Source organism: Rhinoraja longicauda, chromosome 32 (assembly GCF_053455715.1).
Source record: "Rhinoraja longicauda isolate Sanriku21f chromosome 32, sRhiLon1.1, whole genome shotgun sequence".
NCBI classification, from domain to species: domain Eukaryota; kingdom Metazoa; phylum Chordata; class Chondrichthyes; order Rajiformes; family Arhynchobatidae; genus Rhinoraja; species Rhinoraja longicauda.
Genome location: NC_135984.1, coordinates 11,761,514 through 11,780,203, shown reverse-complemented (window position 1 = coordinate 11,780,203; position 18,690 = coordinate 11,761,514). Strand labels below are relative to the sequence as shown.

The following is an 18,690-nucleotide window of genomic DNA, read 5'->3' as shown; positions in this document are numbered from 1 at the left end:
TATGAGCTTGTGAGCATCAAACAAATTTCCAGCAAAATTTATATCAATAATTCAGAAGTTGAGAAATGATTTTTAAAATCGCACCAATGTGATCTGGTCTTTCAAGGACAGGTATCCAAGCATAAAGCAGACTGGGAACAGAAATAACATATTTCTGCAATCAGAGTATTCTTCTGAGCTGAGAGCAAGATGCAGCATTGAAGCAGAAATTTGTTTTGTGGAAAATTTAATGCTGTCAATGTGTATCTACAGCAGGAAGGGTCTGAATCCCGAATAAATTCCTTTAGTTTAATTTGGCATCAATATTCTTAAAAAAAAAATCAGAACTTTAAAAAAAATGATAGCAACTCCATTGAGCAATTATAAATGTAGAGTTTAGATTCTCAATGTTTAATGTATAATTTAAGATGCAACTAAATTGAAAAAGGAGAAAGAAAATTCATTGCTGCAGTCTACAGTGAGAATGCGACACTAACATTGTAAAATCAGTTCATTGCAACCTCAAAAACTCACATTTCACATTCTTTAAAAAGATTTTTTTTAACGAAAACTTGTTTTGTTTTTGATATATAGAGCTGCAAAATGAAACCATGATGACGTGACAAAAAAATCCAGTTTAAATGGTCAATAACTTGCAGAGGTAAATAGGAATGAACCATTGTTGGCAAAACAACAGTTTTAACTAGCACTAGGTGGGCGGGGACCCGTTGGGTCCAAACCTCTCCTGCAGGCCCGGCAACCCCCGTTGGGTCCAAACCTCCCCTGCAGGCCCGGCAACCCCCGTTGGGTCCAAACCTCTCCTGCAGGCCCGGCAACCCCCGTTGGGTCCAAACCTCTCCTGCAGGCCCGGCAACCCCCGTTGGGTCCAAACCTCTCCTGCAGGCCCGGAAACCCCCGTTGGGTCCAAGCCTCCCCTGCAGGCCCGGCAACCCCCGTTGGGTCCAAACCTCTCCTGCAGGCCCGGCAACCCCCGTTGGGTCCAAACCTCTCCTGCAGGCCCGGCAACCCCCGTTGGGTCCAAACCTCTCCTGCAGGCCCGGCAATCCCCGTTGGGTCCAAACCTCTCCTGCAGGCCCGGCAACCCCCGTTGGGTTCAAACCTCTCCTGCAGGCCCGGCAACCCCCGTTGGGTCCAAACCTCTCCTGCAGGCCCGGCAACCCCCGTTGGGTCCAAACCTCTCCTGCAGGCCCGGCAACCCCCATTGGGTCCAAACCTCTCCTGCAGGCCCGGAAACCCCCGTTGGGTCCAAACCTCTCCTGCAGGCCCGGCAACCCCCGTTGGGTCCAAACCTCTCCTGCAGGCCCGGCAACCCCCGTTGGGTCCAAACCTCTCCTGCAGGCCCGGAAACCCCCGTTGGGTCCAAACCTCTCCTGCAGGCCCGGCAACCCCCGTTGGGTCCAAAACTCTCCTGCAGGCCCGGCAACCCCCGTTGGGTTCAAACCTCTCCTGCAGGCCCGGAAACCCTCCCCCAACTGACAACCCGTGGACCGGTTGCCGACCGGGGAGTCTCCTCCGGGGCCTGAGGTGGGCGAGGAGGGAGAGGGAGCCACTCACCCCGGCCCCAGGCGGCCATTGTGGCGTCCAGAGCGACTCGTGGACCTGTAGGGTGCAAACCTTTCCTGCAGCGGCAGCTCGACAGCGATGGCCATTGCTTTGAGCGGGAAGAAGCCCATGCGGACATCCAGCATGCTTTGAGCGCAAGCGTGGATCCGGTGGCCATTGTACGTAAGTATTAGATCAACGGGCCACAACTGCGCAGGCGTGGACATGTTGGGTTCCCATTGTGACGTCAAACACGGAGGTATTACTGCACAGGCGCAGTTGACAGGCAGAGCAAGTGGAAAAGGGGCTTATTAAAGTTTAAAAAGTAAATAATTTTTAAAATATAACAACCATTTGAACTGCATGACAATGGTGAGTAAGGTGGGCCTAAAATTGTTGCGCTATCATGTACCGTTTTGGCTGTATTTCGGGTACAAACAATCAAACAAACAAGTTTTAGTAATATATATAGATACTCCTAGAAGACAAATGTATTATTATTAACAAGGATGCGTCTGCTAACCTGGCTTCACAGCAGATGGAAGATTCAAGGAATCAAATTAGATTGTGAACACAGATTTGCAGATTACTGGCACTCAAAATCTAGGGTAAATCAGAATGCTTAAGACCCTAATGTTGAATTACACTGATCCTTAGTCAAATTACTAGGTTTAGTTTAAATACCGCATACAAATCCTATTGTCTAATTCCACTTTAAAAAATATATAAAACTGTTGAGGGTAGAGCCCCAGCATCACTAAGGACAAAAAAATAAAAGTGTGAGCAAATTAAGAGATGATTAACAAATATTAATTTATTGGACTGGGAAGAATGTGCTCATTTGTGACTGCTTTCAGAACAAACTTGAAATCAATACACAGAATGATGCTTTATCACTGGAAAACAGACTATTTCATCAAATGCCATGCAATGTTACATGGTCTTGTCTCAAAAATGGCACTACTATCACCTAACCCAAGGCAACTGCACTTGTAAGTGCTTGTCACCCACATAAGGCTGATGCTATCAATGCTCACTTCATAACTACTTCCATGAACTGCACACTTCTCTGCGCCTAATATACAGGAAAGCCTGATTTTATCATTTAACGACTCTCGGCTATCTTTAGGCACAAATTGTCTTACTTACCGTCTCTGCTGTCTCTCCATTACCCTCTTTGTGTTGCTCCTCAGTTCTAACACTCCAGTTAGCAGTGTTACATGCCTCTTGATCAGCATTCCTATCAGGTTTTTCTGGTTCTGCCAATGCTGGGACAATCTGCCCAGGCTGGTGGTAAAATTGGAGGTTCTGCAAGGCTACTTCTTCAGACCCAGAATATTCAACTGCTTCCTGCAGCTCTTCCATTGATCCCGCTACTCCATGATCTATTCTAATAATTTCTTCTTCACAGTGTGAAGTAGGTAAAAGAATGGGTTGATTCTCATCATTGTAAACAAATGAATCAAAGCCATCAGCTGTACCTCCATTTTGTTTTGTGTATACATTAGGAGTTTGTCCTTTTGTCATTTGCTCTGCAATTTCAGAAAAGTCTTCTTTATTTTCTCGGTTTGCTTTAACTTTTTGAAGTATTTCCTGGTAAAATCTCTGTTCCTCCGAATAGGATGACTCTCCACATTTCTTGCGAGATGGAATTTTACGCCAGTTATCATATGCAATAGCAAGATTTTGTTTCAGTGATGAATATGAAGTGGGCATTGAGTCTATTTCTTTGTCTGAATGGTTCAAGGTCTGATCAATACAAGGGTTAGAAACATCTATGTTGTTCAATGAGATATTTTTCTCTGACTTAAAATCTTCAGTCTGTTCAGTGATGTCATTTAGACCATGTCTGTCTGTCTTTGGCTCATTATTTTTCAAACAAATTTCAGCATTAAACTGGTTAGGAGAGTTTACCTGCCCTTTCTCAGTCATTTTTTTGCTAACGATTTCACAAATATTGGCTTCAGGAATTTTAAGATTGCCCACTATTCTCTTAATGTTGTCTTCTTGAGAAGAAGTTCCTGCAGTTAAGACTTCACAAGAAGTTCCTGCAGTTAAGACTTCACTTAAGTGGCTAAATGGCTTAAGGGTGGCATTTACTGATCCTACATTTGCAAATAATTCCATGCTTTGTCCATTTTCTACAGCTTTAGTATCGGGCATGCAGGGGTCACATATTACCATATTAATTTTGCATTGATTAGCTTGCACCTTTGGCATCATTTTCTGGTCCTCAACATCAAAAGTTGGTATTATTTGATTATCAGCACGAAAGCAAAAATAATTTTCCGTTTCACAAACCGGCAATACTACAAACCCTTCACTGCACTCTGGCAAGTATTCAGTACGCTGGTTTTCTTCTATATTACTTTGTGGCATCTCATCAATAGGCTGATTATTCCGAACTGAATTACCTTCCTGCAGATTTTCAATTGAACATTTCTTATTTTCTGTGTCACTGAATATAATTACCTGCTCCTCAAGTGCAAATGAATTTCTATTGTTGTGAGACAGTAGAGGTTCAGCAGCTTTATATTCTATTGGCTTCTTTGGTATGTTAGCTGGTTCTTTATTTGTTAAATGTCCCAAGATTACTCCATCTGTACTGGATTCAAACGAACTCAAGCGTCTACCTGCCTCAGCGGCCGTTCTGGCTTCTTCTGGTCTGTACAGATCATGAGCTAGAAGTTTATGACCAAAAGGGAGAGCTCTTCCTAGAATTTTCTCAACATCTGAAAATATTTTTCGATGACCGCTTTCCCTTTTTAGAGGTTGTAGATTATTCAGCAAATTACCGGCTATACATTTATTGAATTGTATTGGCTTCACAGATGGCTGCGAGGCACTACCCTCTATTTGGTCTGTGTCCTCAGACTGAGTATTGTGCAAATACTCAATACTTGTAAAATGATGGAGTGGATCATGAGAGGAGCAAGCTACACTACAGTAAGATGGCGAAGGAAGTATTCCTGCTTCTAACGGGCTTCCCTAAACAAAGGATAAAAAAAAGGCTTGAAGACAAAGTGAAGTTTACCTAGGATGTATTTAAAATATTTTCCCACATGGGAATAATTCTAAATCTTCCACGATATTATTCTTTTGATGAGAATACTAATATTCTTTGCAGCACTCCGTGCCCTCCCACACTGTAAGTGGACCTGAACAAACCATGTAGGAAAAAACTGCAGATGCTGATTAAAATCGAAGGTAGACAAAGCTGGAGTAACTCAGCAGGTCAGGCAGCATCTCGTAGAGATGACCCATTCCTTCTCTCCCGAGATGCTGCCTGACATCCATTCCTTCTCTCCCGAGATGCTGCCTGACCCATTCCTTCTCTCCCCAGATGCTATCTGATCCGCTGAGTTACTCCTGCATTTTGTGTCTACCTTCTGAACAAACTATGCTTGTGTGTGTAACCCTAAAGAATGTGAAAATCATTTGAAATAATAGGATGGTGTACAATAATGTTCCAGGTTACGAAGTGGAGAAAAGCTGGACACATCACTAATGCATGTTACTGAGTTTACTTATCCCATGTGTATTGTATTTTAAAAGTATATGATTCAAGCACATAAACCTAACAGATGTGCAAGGAAATGCAAACTATCCATACTATTTAAACATCATTAATGTTAGTCCCTTCCTACGAAAAGATTATTTTTCCTTTCACTGTTTCTTACCCCATTCATAAAACGTATTTTCATATTTCCGATCTGAATACAAAAATATACTTTTTTAACAAGCTTGTTTTCAAGCTCTTACAGTTCAACACGTTTTAAATATTTAAAAACCATATTGTAACACTTGCATTAATGTACAAATGTGAAAAAGCCCCACACAACATTTTTCTCATACTTTATGACATAATTTATCCCAAATGGTACGATAATATTTACACCAAATTTTGTAAGATTTCTTCAATGAAAAAACAAGTGTGTCCTGACATTCTGGAAATTAATGGTTAAGTTAATCACTATGGAAATTACTCGAGTGCTAGTGGTAGCTGAAATAGTTGCAGTAAATGCTGAAGAACATTTAAAAATATGATGCATAATAACTACAAGTAGATTTCAATGCGCGAGATAACCACCTATGAGGTGTTTGCGCAGTAATCAACCAGAACCAGAAATTACATAAAACTTTAGTGCATCAAAAGAGCCTTAAGAAAGAATGTGGCAGATCGCTCATCCCACATACAATGAAGAGCTGAACCATAGCAACAAGACACACGTACAGATACAGAAAAGATGGAAAAGAGTAACAGTAGAATCTGCCCAAATGGTTACAATGGTATTTACCCACCACAAGTGTAATCATGGCCGTGCCAAATTACTTCTGTCAATGCCAAGCTACGATTGGTCATTGTGCCTAGAGGTGGGAAAGACAGGACGGCACAATTTGCTGGGTTCCTATTCCAAAATTATAATTCTATGAGTTTGCAAGTATGAATAGCGGATGAATCTGGCATATAACTAGCTTTTATTTATTCCGAAAGCTCACGTATGTGCATTTGCTCAAGATGGTGGCCAGAAAAACAAACCAAATGCAAAAGGAATCAATGCCCTCAGAAGAAAAATAAGCTTAAAAAGGTAAGAAAGATAGGATTTCTATATTACTACATTTTGCTCCGAGTAGAAAAACTTACTGTAGATTTAAGTGGATCCTTTTCTTTCTTCTCTTTTTTCTCTTTCTTCTTTTTCTTTTCTTTCTTTTTGCTTCCACCTAGAGTGTGCAGTTTGTCACGTTCCATAGAAACCAGGTTTCGGTATTGCTCATCACATGGATGGTCCCAGGTTGACTGGCCCGATACAAAATTAAAGTAATAGACATCACCTGTGACGTCTTGGCTACCTCGAGAAAAGTAAAACATTCATTTAAAAATATTATTTTCAAATTATATCCAAAAAGCCATTATAAATCTTGCTTATGCTCCTACATATATTATGCTAAACATCCTTGATAAAAATAAATCTGAAAGCAAAATACTGCAAATATGAATGCTGGATACAGAGTTAATATTTCAGGTTGATGATGGTCATTTATCAGTGCTGATGAAAGATAATTTCTTTGAAAAATTAACTCTGTTCCTGTTTTCACAGATCTTGCATCACAGATCTTAGTTTTTAGAGTTTTCTGTTTATTAATGGTGAAGAGCAAGCGGGATAAGATGAGTTTTTATTAGATTATATACAGTTAAACTGCGAAAATAGTGACACACATCTCAAAGGATACTCCATTCAAGTGATCTAACAATTCAAAGTCAAAATTGATTATTCTGAGAAATAGTACTGAAAAATATAAATAAGACGGGAAGATTCTAACAAAGAATACAGATTGGGAGCTTCAGATACACATTTTGAAGGTGGAGGAAGAAACTGCAGATGCTGGTTTACACCGAAGTTAGACATAAAATGCTGGAGTAACTCAGCAGGACAGGCAGTATCTCTGGAGAGAAGGAATGGATGATGTTTCGGTTCGAGACCCTTCTTCAGACTGAGACTCGCGATTGCTTCGCTGAACACCTTCGCTCAGTCCGCCTAGGCCAATGCCAACACCTGGTTGCTAAACACTCCCTCTCCCTCCCATACTGACCTTTCTGTCCTACACTGTCAGAGTGAGGCCAAATGCAAATTGGAGGAAAAGCACCTCATATTTCGCTTGGGCAGCTTACAACCCAACGGTATGAACACTGATTTCTTTAACTTCAAGTAACCCTTGATTTCCCTCTCTCTCTATCCCATCCACCCATCCTAGTTCTCCGACTAGTTTCACTGTCCTCCTGATTAATTTTACTGTTTGTATGCCTCGTTGTCACCTTCCCTATAGCTGCTGTTTTCATGCTACTCTCAACCAAATACAGTTGACCGACATTTGGGTCAGATGCACCAACAGCTCAAGTTCAAACCAAACTGTTTTAATATTGTATCTCCGAAGTAGTTCAGATGTTTTGTAATGTTAGCAAGGATTACAAACATTCATCCTTGTTATCATCATAGCATTACATCAAACGAGACAAAAATAATTTCCTCAGACAGGAAATTTCCAAGGAACAGGAAATTTAATGAAAGACCTGGCTAATTTGAGGTAATCCCCAAGAGTTTAAAATAATGAACACACTTAAAGATAGATAATGGTCATTCCAACTGGTTGCAAAATTTAAACTGGTTGCGAAACTATATCTTTATAGAATTCAAGAACAATAGTCACATGTACCGAAGTACAGTGAAATTCTTGTTTTGCATATAGTCCAGTAATAATCCTGCTAATATATTAGGCACAATCATGCTAAGTATAAGAGTGTAAGATGGTGCAGTAGACTACACTGAGTCTGTACACAAGAGTCACCACATTTTAGGCACCATATTGTACCATTCGAATGAAATGGGGAAAATATACTTTCAAGGTTACAAAAATTTCCTCAAAGATTATTAATTCATAGATGGCCATTAACAAAGGACAAAAAAATCATGAACATTTATCAGGTATTGTTTGAAAGCAAGGTGAATTCCACATGTACAGAAATAAAGGTCAGAGGATATTGGCTGAAATGTGGAATTCTTTCTTAATGCCATTTCCTCTTGGCAAGGTCTTGATCACAACATTAATCCAAACAGAAAAAGCTGAGAGTCTTGAGTTCAGTGAGAAGAACCACGACTATAATTTTTGAGAAAGCTTAACTGGCCAAGCAGCGTGTTTCTAGTTCCCTGACAAAAGATGACAGAGGAAGATATCCTTAATGACAATTCATTAAAAATTTAATTTAATTGAAACACAACCACTTTTAAAAGTTAATTCACGATAGAAATTTATATTTTAGATCAAACTTTAATGGATTGTCATTGAAGACCAATTCATCACAATATAAAGCTACCACATTTTTGATCAAATTTTCCTTAAGTGGATTATGACCTTATTAAAGCTGATTTTTATGTAGGCTCTACTGAACTTTATAATGGTTCATTTATGATTAAACAAACACTGCCTACTCTTTGCAGAATCCTATAATTAAGCAATAAATGTCGGTAGCCCCGAGTGTACAAAAGAATAAATGGCTCCTGTGTGCAACCCGGCATTTAATCATCAGGCAGCAGCTGTTTTTATTTTTTGCCAAGCGAACCCTGGACTGCCAACATTTGTTTCACATTGCTTTTTGTTTGAGGTAACATGCATTTTTTTTAACAAACTGGTTAAAATATAGACATTGAAAAAAGGTCTGTAGGACTCTATTTCCTTCAGTCAAATACATAGTGCATTCACACCCAATTTAGAAACATTGTCAAACTCCCATCATCCAACCACTTTCACTCTTTGCTCTGCAGCTCTCCCTTTATATTTTCAATGGAGGTGACCTTGCGGAACTTTGTAAATTGCATTGTTTAGTTAGGATCTGATAAAATAAATGATGCATACAGTAGATATTTTACAATGAGACATTCTTCAAATTTTTTTTTGGCACAGTGCACTGTATCCAATAATTTGCAATAGAATAGTAAAGTATAAATTGGATGACCAAAAAAGATAAAATGAAATATCAAAATAACCCCGATTCATATGGAATAATATTTGTCAGGTGGTACACTCTTTGCCTTTTAGAGGCAAAAAGATAGCAAAATAGAATAGGTCTACACAGGAATCAAGTTCTTCTGAACACAATTAAAGATAAATAATGGCCCAAATGGCCACTAAAATTTCATATGCATCCTTATACCTTACTGAACTGTGAAATCTACTGCCATCTCACCAAGGTTTCCATTCCTGGGGTAAAGGTGCAACTATGCCCTCCCTGGCTAACCACATTAAGTCTGCTTCAGTTTCAGGGTCAATTCCAATCTCCCGGGCATATTCATGGATTTCTGAAAAAGAAAAGTTACATTTTAGAGGTTATAATTTTTTGTGAAAGTATAGAGGTACCACAATGCACATTGACGAATGTTGAGTATCGTCAACTCTGATGGGACACAATGGCAATTGGATGTCTCCAAATGACCAAAGGATAACATTCAGAGTTAATGCATTCATCTCCAACCTGTCATGATATGAATCAATATTTACCAAGATTACTCGATATTATCCTTCTTTCTTTCATTGTTTAGTCATCTAAAACTTTAAGACAGTTATGTTCACATTTTTTTTGCAAGAGGGGCAGGTTGACAATCCAAATCATTTCTGAGGGCAACTCACACAACATGAAAACTCACTGACTTTGTTGTTTCACAGCACTTCCGCTGTGCATTGTACCAGTACAGATTTAGCAGCTCCAAGCACTTCACTGCAGAGCAACTGCTCCAAAGGGGAAAATAAAATTTATATTTTGAGTTGAATTAAATGTATTTAAATGGTTTTTTGGTTGTAAATGTTTTCAGTTTTAACTGTCTTTTTGAAAAATATACCCTTAATGTGCTATTTTAAATAGTTTTAAAGGTGTTTTTTAAAATATTTATGAATAATAGAAACATGCACAGATATTCAAAGCCTGGGACATGGTTTTACTAGCTGTCAAAGCATTTCTTTGAGCAGGGTTATCAATTTTAATGCACACGGTTCCCATTTAAACTTGTTACAATAACTCAGGCATCAGTGGTTAAAATGGGAATAGTGTGTATTAATAATTAATAATGCAATCAGCAGTGTCAATTATTCCTTGAACTTCCATGATATTGACGTCTTCAGCTCCATCTAGAGACAGTCGCTTGCTACATGAGAAAATTTCAAAGTCAGATTGAAACTAGTTTGTGTCAATTGAGAACAAAAGTAAAATTGATTGAATTAATTAATGGGTTGGCTTGAAATATTTGAGTCAAGGAAAAATATACTTGTTTTTATACATGTAAATTAAGTAACTATGAGGTAAAATTCCTTTTAAAATTTAGAATGTTGGAATTCTCACCAACACTGTACTTGGGTAGAGATGGGTTCTCACTATTCACTGAGGCATGCCAGACCAACCATCCAGCATTGTTGGATGTGATCTGCAGCTTGCATGTTGCGCATCACTGCTTTATGCCCAAAATGAATTCTGGACTGAAAATAAAGCAACCATATGGAACATTCATTTTCGGATGTGACCGGATATTGATAGATCTCAGAGGAGCCAATTGAAAATGAAAGTTCTACCCTATACTTTATTTCAATTCAAAACTTTAAAATATATAGCAAATTTCCACTCTTGGATGAGACTGAATACATCACACATGATTCACACTGTGAACCACAGGAACGTCTGTAGTCTTCAAACAAACGCAAAGCAGCACATATTCCCTCGAGAGACTCCAACAATCATCATCAGTCCGAATTAACCATCGCTACGAAATCTATCTATTGACAGTCGCATTACTGATTATGCCATTATTGTGCAGAAGAAAACGCAAAATCCATTTCTCACTACAGGAAATCACAGCGGTATATTGGTCCGTTATGCAAAACAAAAGAATATTAATCCCTCGTGTGAAAACAGAAATAAAATGGTGAAACTAAAATTCAAACTGTGACAAACTAATTTACTAATTGTGGCATAAAAATAGGTTTAATTTGTTTATATTTCTTGGTTTACAAAAACTTCCCCAAAAACCTTGTTCATGATGTCACACCCTTTCTTTCCACTGTCAGTCCGAATCAATTAAAAGCAATATAATACAAAATATACTGCAAGAACATACACCGATCAGCCAAAACATTATGACCGGATGAACCAAAACATTATGACCACCTGTCTAATATGCCGTTGGTCCTCCGTGTGCAGCCCCATACGCAGCAGGGTGCGATGCACTGTGTATTGTGACACATTCCTCCCATGACCACCATTAAAATATTTTGTGATTTGTGCCAAAGTAGACCTTCCGTCAGTTCGGACGAGATGGGATAGCCTTCGTTGCCCTCGCGCATCGATGAGCCTTGAGCGCCCAACACCTTGTCGCCGGTTTGTGGATTGTCCCTCTTCGGACCACTTTCGGTAGGTACTCACCACTGCTGACCGGGAGCACCCCACAAGCCTTGCCATTTCAGACATGCTCTGAGCCAGTCGTCTGGCCATAACAATTTGGCCCTTGTCAAAGTCGTTCAGGTCTTTACTCCTGCCCATTTCTCCTGCATCCAACACGTCAACTTCAAGAACTGACTGTTCACTTGCTGCCTAATATATCCCACCCCTTGACAGGTACCACTGTAACCAGATAACCACTGTTATTCACTTCGCCTGTCAGTGGTCATAATGTTTTGGCTGATGTTACAATGAGCAGAACAGAAGGGGGGGGGGGTGAATAAGGGAATAAATATTTCCTAAGAAGTCATTCTCTTGAAGAGAAAAAAATATTTACATATTAAAAAATGCCATAGAAAGATACATGTAAATAAGTCCTTCGACACAGCGTCCATACGAACCATCAAGCACTCATTTATAGCAATCCTACATGAATCACATTTTTATTAAATTACCATATTTTTGTCATGAGTGAAGATTTATCCTGCCGATTACATCACTATTGGTAAGGCAGTTAAAGTCTAACCATTATTTGAACAATACTGCCCTCTACTGCCCTTCACCTAATCCCGAGGAAATGCTGGGAATACCAGTAACATAAAGTTAAATCAGTTATAAATATTTGTTGACAAATTAATTACAAAATATTTTGGCTTGCACATGTTCTGACTTAAAATGGGCAATTTCTTTGACAAGTAACTTGTTTAGAAAGTATCTAATTTTTGTAAGGTGCTTGGGAATGTTCCAAAGCTAGGCAAGGCACAGTAAACATTAGTTAAGTTTGCTTCTCTAAAAAGATAATGCAAATATTACTGGGGAAAATAAACATAAATAAGTTGAAGCATTATACATTTTTAAGAACACTGCACATTTAAATTAAAGGCAAGATTAAGGCAATGCCCAAACAGTTAATATCAGGAACTCATATATATTGTTTTTAAAATGCTCACACATCATTATTGGTCATGAAGGACGTTCTTTTTAAACCAATTTCACATCTTCATAGCATCCCAAAGCATTTCACAGCCAATGTTTGAATGTCTGAATGGTCTATTATCTGAATAGTGTCAAGTTAGGAACAGGGGGCATACAACGAGATCTTGGTGTCCTAGTGCATCAGTCACTGAAAGGAAGCATGCAGGTACAGCAGGCAGTGAAGAAAGCCAATGGAATGTTGGCCTTCATAACAAGGGGAGTTGAGTATAGGAGCAAAGAGGTCCTACTGCCACCCCAGTAACGGACTGTTCCAGATGCTACAATCAGGCAAACGCCTCCGCTGTCACGCTGCGAAAACGGAGAGGATGAGACGGAGCTTCTTCCCACAGGCCATCAGGACTGTCAACTTTTATAACCCCAGAGACTAAATTTTTGTCGACACTAATAGTAACTTATTAACTTTATTTATATGCTGTAACTGTAATTCTTTTTTGTGCACAACCCGCAGGCATTGCCACTTTCATTTCACTGCACATCGTGTATGTGTATGTGACAAATAAATTTGACTTGACTTGACTTCTGCAGTTGTACAGGGCCCTAGTGAGATCGCACCTGGAATACTGTGTGCAGTTTTGGTCTCCAAATTTGAGGAAGGATATTCTTGCTATTGAGGGCGTGCAGCGTAGGTTTATTAGGTTAATTCCCGGAATGGCGGGACTTTCATATGTTGAAAGACTGGAGCGACCAGGCTTGTATACACTGGAATTTAGAAGGATGAGAGGAGATCTTATCGAAACGTATAAGATTATTAAGGGGTTGGACACGTTAGAGGCAGGAAACATGTTCCCAATGTTGGGGGAGTCCAGAACAAGGGGCCACAGTTTAAGAATAAGGGGTAGGCCATTTAGAACTGAGATGAGGAAAAACCTTTTCAGTCAGAGAGTTGTGAATCTGTGGAATTCTCTGCCTCAGAAGGCAGTGGAGGCCAATTCTCTGAATGCATTCAAGAGAGAGCTGGATAGAGCTCTTAAGGATAGCGGAGTCAGGGGGTATGGGGAGAAGGCAGGAACGGGGTACTGATTGAGAATGATCAGCCATGATCACATTGAATGGCGGTGCTGGCTCGAAGGGCCGAATGGCCTCCTCCTGCACCTATTGTCTATAATGGGTTGGTACATGTACAGAATCTCTATTTATTTCCATTAATGCACCAAACATTGTCCCCTGGCTTTCTCTCTAAATTTTATGGAAATATTAATGTGCAGCAAGAGATGATTTAGTTTGAGAAATACAAGAACTGATACAATATCTACAAAGATAAGTTGCAAGAAGCATTGATGAAGTCAACCTATGCCTGACTGTTAAAGAGCAGCAGTACAAAAGTAGTAAAGGCTCAGCCTTGGAAAAGATTGGATTAGAGTTCAGCTGATTTGCTGTGGTATTACGAAAGCTTCACTTGTACAAATGTGTCATCATAAACATGAATAATCAGTGCAAGTGTAGTGTGAAATTCAGAGAACAGTTTGAATTCATTTCAGTGCAGAAACGGTACCATCAGATCATTAGTTACATTTATTCAGCTACAGTTCATTGGCATTAATTTTTTTTTAAATGGCTCAGCCTTTTCAATTTCTCTTTTCCTTTCCACTCCCATTCTTGGTTACAGGGTCTGGTCCAAGAATGAATAATGATAAGGAAAATTGCTAATATCAGTTAGAGCCTCCAGCAATGGTGTGTTACCTCCACATCTATGCCTCCACCAATTCTTTGCTTCATAATTTTGAATTTAAATATTGCTTTCAAAAGAAAATGGAACCAGTAAAGTAGGGAAAATAAAATCTGCTGTACAACTCTGCATTCAGTGGGCCACAGCTCTTGCCAGATTAACCATAACTACAACATTAAGGCCCATTTTGACTCGAAGTAGAAACAGAGAACTACAGCTGCTGATTTATACCAAAGATAAACACAAAGTGCTGGAGTAACTCAGTGGGTCAGGCAGCATCACTGGAGAAAAAGAATGGGAGACTTTTCGGGTAAGAAGGGTCCAGACCCAAAATGTCACACATCCTTTTCCTCTAAAGATGCTGTGTGACCCGCTGAGTTACTCCAGCACTCAGTGTCTACCTTTGACTCAAAATAGAATACTATTTGAAGGCCATAACTTATTAGTGGCTGCTCCAGTGATCATTTAATTGCAAACGTTGATCTGCAAGGCAAAATGTCATTTACTTAATTTAGTTCCCGACTGCACCACTGGGAGTTGAACAATAAATTCTGAATTATCTGCTGCAAACCTAGCTGCCATTTTGAATAACCATTTCATAGAAAAAGACACATCAGGTGTTTGACAGACGTTTTTGTAATTACAGATTATGAGGGAGAAGAATGTTCAAGACAATATCATGTCTTGAACATTCTCATCCAAATTGTTGATATAAACCACAAACAGCAATGTGCCTCGCACTAATTCCTGAGGCATATCACTGGTCACCGACGTCCAGTTCGAAAAACATCCTTCCACCACCATCCTCTGCTTCCTTTCATTAAGCCAATTCACTATCTAGTTGGCTAGCTCTCTCTGGATCCCATAACCTTCCAGAGCAGTGTACTATGCAGAAACTTATCAGAAGTCTTGCTGAAGTCCATATAGACAATGTCTATGGCTGCGTCTTCGTCAACCTTTTTGGTTATCATCATCATATCATCATATATATACAGCCGGAAACAGGCCTTTTCGGCCCTCCAAGTCCGTGCCGCCCAGCGATCCCCATACATTAACACTATCCTACACCCACTAGGGACAATTTTTACATTTACCCAGCCAATTAACCTACAATTTAACTTCTTCAAGTAAAAAAATAAACTGTACGTGCAATTGCATTTAAAATACTTTATGTATTTTTGGTCTAGGCAATTCAAAACAGAAATTACAATGCTGGAAAAAAAAGAATAAAATCAAAATGATTGGAATTGGTGCGTTCTGTTCTAGAAGGTGAAATATCGCAACAATGCTGAAACAATCTAGCATTCGGCAAAATGATCGGCGGGTCTACACGGTCTCACCAATGTACAGGAGGTCACCTTGGGAACACCAGATGCAGTAGATGAGGTTCGGGGAGGTATACGTGAACCTCTGTCCCACCTGGAAGGACTGCCGAGGTCCCTGGATGTAGGTGAGAGAGGTGGTTTCGGGACAGATGTTACATCTTTTGCGATTGCTGTGAAAAGTCCGGGGGGGGGGAGGGGTTCGGTGGGAAGGGATGAGTGAACCAAGGAGTTGCAGAGGGAGCAGTCTCTGCAGAAAGCAGAACGGGATGGGGTGGGAAGATGCGACTGGTCATGGGATCACGTGACAGAAATGTCAAAGGATGATGTATTGGTTGCGGTGGCTGGTGTAGAATGAAAGGAAAGGGCCAGGGGAGCTCCATCCTTGTTCTGTCAGGGAGGAGGGGAAGCGAGAGCAGAACTATGCGACACAGAGAAGACGTGCGTGAGGGATCCATCTATAACTGCTTCGGGGAGGGTGGAAAATCCCGTTTACTAAAGAACTCGGATGTCCAAGAATGGAAAGCCTCTTATTGGGAGCAGATGCAGTGGAGAAATTGAGAGTAGGAGATAGCGTCTTTGCAACAGACAAGGTTGGAGGAAGTGTAGTCCAGATAACTGCAGAAGTCGATAGGTTTGATGTAGATGCCAGTGGATAGTCAGCCCCCCCTCCCCACCACGCATGCCTGGTGATGGAGACAGAGAGATCAAGAACGGGGAGAGAGGTGTCATAGTCCAAGTGAATTTGAGGGCAGGGTTGAAGTTAGTGGTGATGTTAATGAGATCAACGTTCTGCCTGTCTGCAGGAGGCAGCCCGATGCAGAAGAGAGAGTTGGGGGATGGTGCATTTGGAACAAGGACTGTTTGATGTGACTGCTCATCCAATTCTTGTTCCACGTGCATGGCTAAGGTTTCTTTTAAAATTCACAGCCTCAAGCTTTTTTATTTATTCATTTTTCAGGATCTGTGCAAGGTCAGCAACTGCTGACTATACCTGATCATTAATAATGGTGATAATGAGTTCTAAACCACTGTAGATCCCTTGAAGGACTTCTACATTATCGAACGAGAGCAAGTTTGATTTTTAAAATGCTTTGACAATGAAGGACAAAAGATAAATTTCCAAATTAGTATAACATATGACTTGGTAAGGAACATGTAAATTGTGGTGTCCCCATGTGCCTTCTGCTTTGGATCAGACTGGTGGCAGTTTTTGTGAATAGCAGAAACCTGGGTATCTTTCTACATTATGAATAGATATCAGTATTGCAACTACTGGAACAATTACATAGAAGTTCAGATAGTTCCAAATCATCAACGTTCAGAACTGAAGACAAGATATTCTTTGGTCTCATTTACTTTGCAGTGGCAATGGTCTGTTGGTTTCTTGGAAGGAATCAATTTGATTGAAGACTAGATTCTGTGAAGTTGAAGATCTCAAGAGAAAACCAAGATGGATCATGAGCTTGGTATTTTTCCAGTGGTTGCATGTGCTTCAGCCTTGTCTTGAGTACCATCAGCAAGGATAGAAATGTTCCACAAGCTTTTTCCTCCTTTAATTGTCCAGACCCACTCACTTGCAGTTTGACTATTCAGAAGCCTGATGACACCCGAGTCTGGTGGTGCGCACTATCAAGCCTTTGTACTTTCTGCCGGACAGGAGCAGGGCGAACAAGGAATTTCCTCAGTCTCCTAATATTAATACTATTGGTAATATTAATACCAAAGAACTTGAAGCTCTCAACCATTTTGACTTCTCGGCTCTGATTCTAAGGGCGAAACAGTGGCACAGCGGTAGAGTCGCTGCTTTAGAGCGCCGGAGACCCAGGTTCGATTCTGACCACAAGGGCTAACTGTACTGAGTTTGTACATTCTGCCTGTGACCGCATGGGTTTTCTCCGGATACTCCAGCTTCTTCCTACACTCCAAATACACACAAGTTTGTAGATTAATTGGCCTTGGTAAAATTGTAAATCGTCTCTAGTGTAGGATAATGCTCGTGTTCGGGGTAATTGCTGGTCAGTGTGGGCCGAAGGGCCAGTTTCTGCACTATATGTCAAAAGTAAAGTACTAAAGTAAAGATTCATTTCCCAATCGAATGATCTACTAGTAAAATTATTGTGGCTTCCCATGTGAAAAATGGAGCTGGTCCCAAATTATGTCAATGTCTGACATATTTCTGCACAAAAGTTCATTACTTTGAGATGATGTCCCTGAGTCGGTCCAGATAAAAATCAGCAACAATTATCTCCTGATCTCCCCAGAGACAAGGAAGTAACTTGAACTGTTTTAACTGTGCACCCATTTGGCTTTTTCAGGGCAGACAGGGTTACAATCATCTTCCATTAATTCAACTAGCAAGTATTAAAATTACAAAAATCTTGCGATGCACTGTGTATTATGACACATTCCTCCCGTGACCACCATTAAAATTTTCCGTGACGTGCTACAGTAGACCTTCTGTCGGTTCGGACCAGATGGGATAGTCTTCGTTGCCCTCACGCATCGATGAGCCCTGGGCGCCCAACACCCTGTCGCCGGTTTGTGGTTTGTCCCCCCTCGGACTGCTGTTTGTAGGTATTCACCACTGCTGACCGGGAGCAGCAGTGGTGAATGCAGTGCCTTGCCGTTTCAGAGATGCTCTGACCCAGTCGTCTGGCCAAAACAATTTGACCCTTGTTAAAGTCGCTTAGGTCTTTACTCCTGCCCATTTCTCTTGCATCCAACCCATTAACTTCAAGAACTGACCGTTCACTTGCTGCCCAATATATCCCACCCCTTGACAGGTGCCATTGTAACAAGATAATCAATGTAATTCACTTCACCTGTCAGTGGTCATAATGTTTTGGCTCATCAGTGTATATCTTTGCAAAGGCTGCAGAGGTACTAGCAATATGTGCATTAAATATCAATCAAGACCAGACGCTAATTATAAACCAACCTCAGTGACATTGTAGTGGGTGCGGTCATCGCGGTAATCAGGCCAGACGCCAGGTGAGTAGTTAATATACTTTATCACCTAAGGCACCAAACACCGCACTCAAGAACTCGTGAGTGGACACACCCAAAACCTTTTATAGTCCCAGACCACCTGACCCAAGGGAACTGACCCAGGAAGTGACCTAATCCCTCCCGTCCACTGAGTGCCGAGTGGAATGACCAAGGGAGTGGCCTAGCCCCCGGGCGCC

The 18,690-nt window shown here is 40.6% G+C and overlaps 1 protein-coding gene across 1 annotated transcript in view; it reads right to left on the bottom strand.

Moving 5' to 3' along the window:
- cep164 (centrosomal protein 164) overlaps positions 1–18,690 on the bottom strand; it is a 161,332-nt gene that overhangs the window by 118,912 nt on the left and 23,730 nt on the right. Inside the window, exons 3-5 of the mRNA XM_078426641.1 lie at positions 9,284–9,395; positions 6,188–6,389; positions 2,692–4,530 (exon numbers count right to left, since the gene is read on the bottom strand). Coding sequence (XP_078282767.1) covers positions 2,692–4,530; positions 6,188–6,389; positions 9,284–9,395 — 2,153 coding nt within the window. The remainder of the gene's footprint in view (positions 1–2,691; positions 4,531–6,187; positions 6,390–9,283; positions 9,396–18,690) is intronic.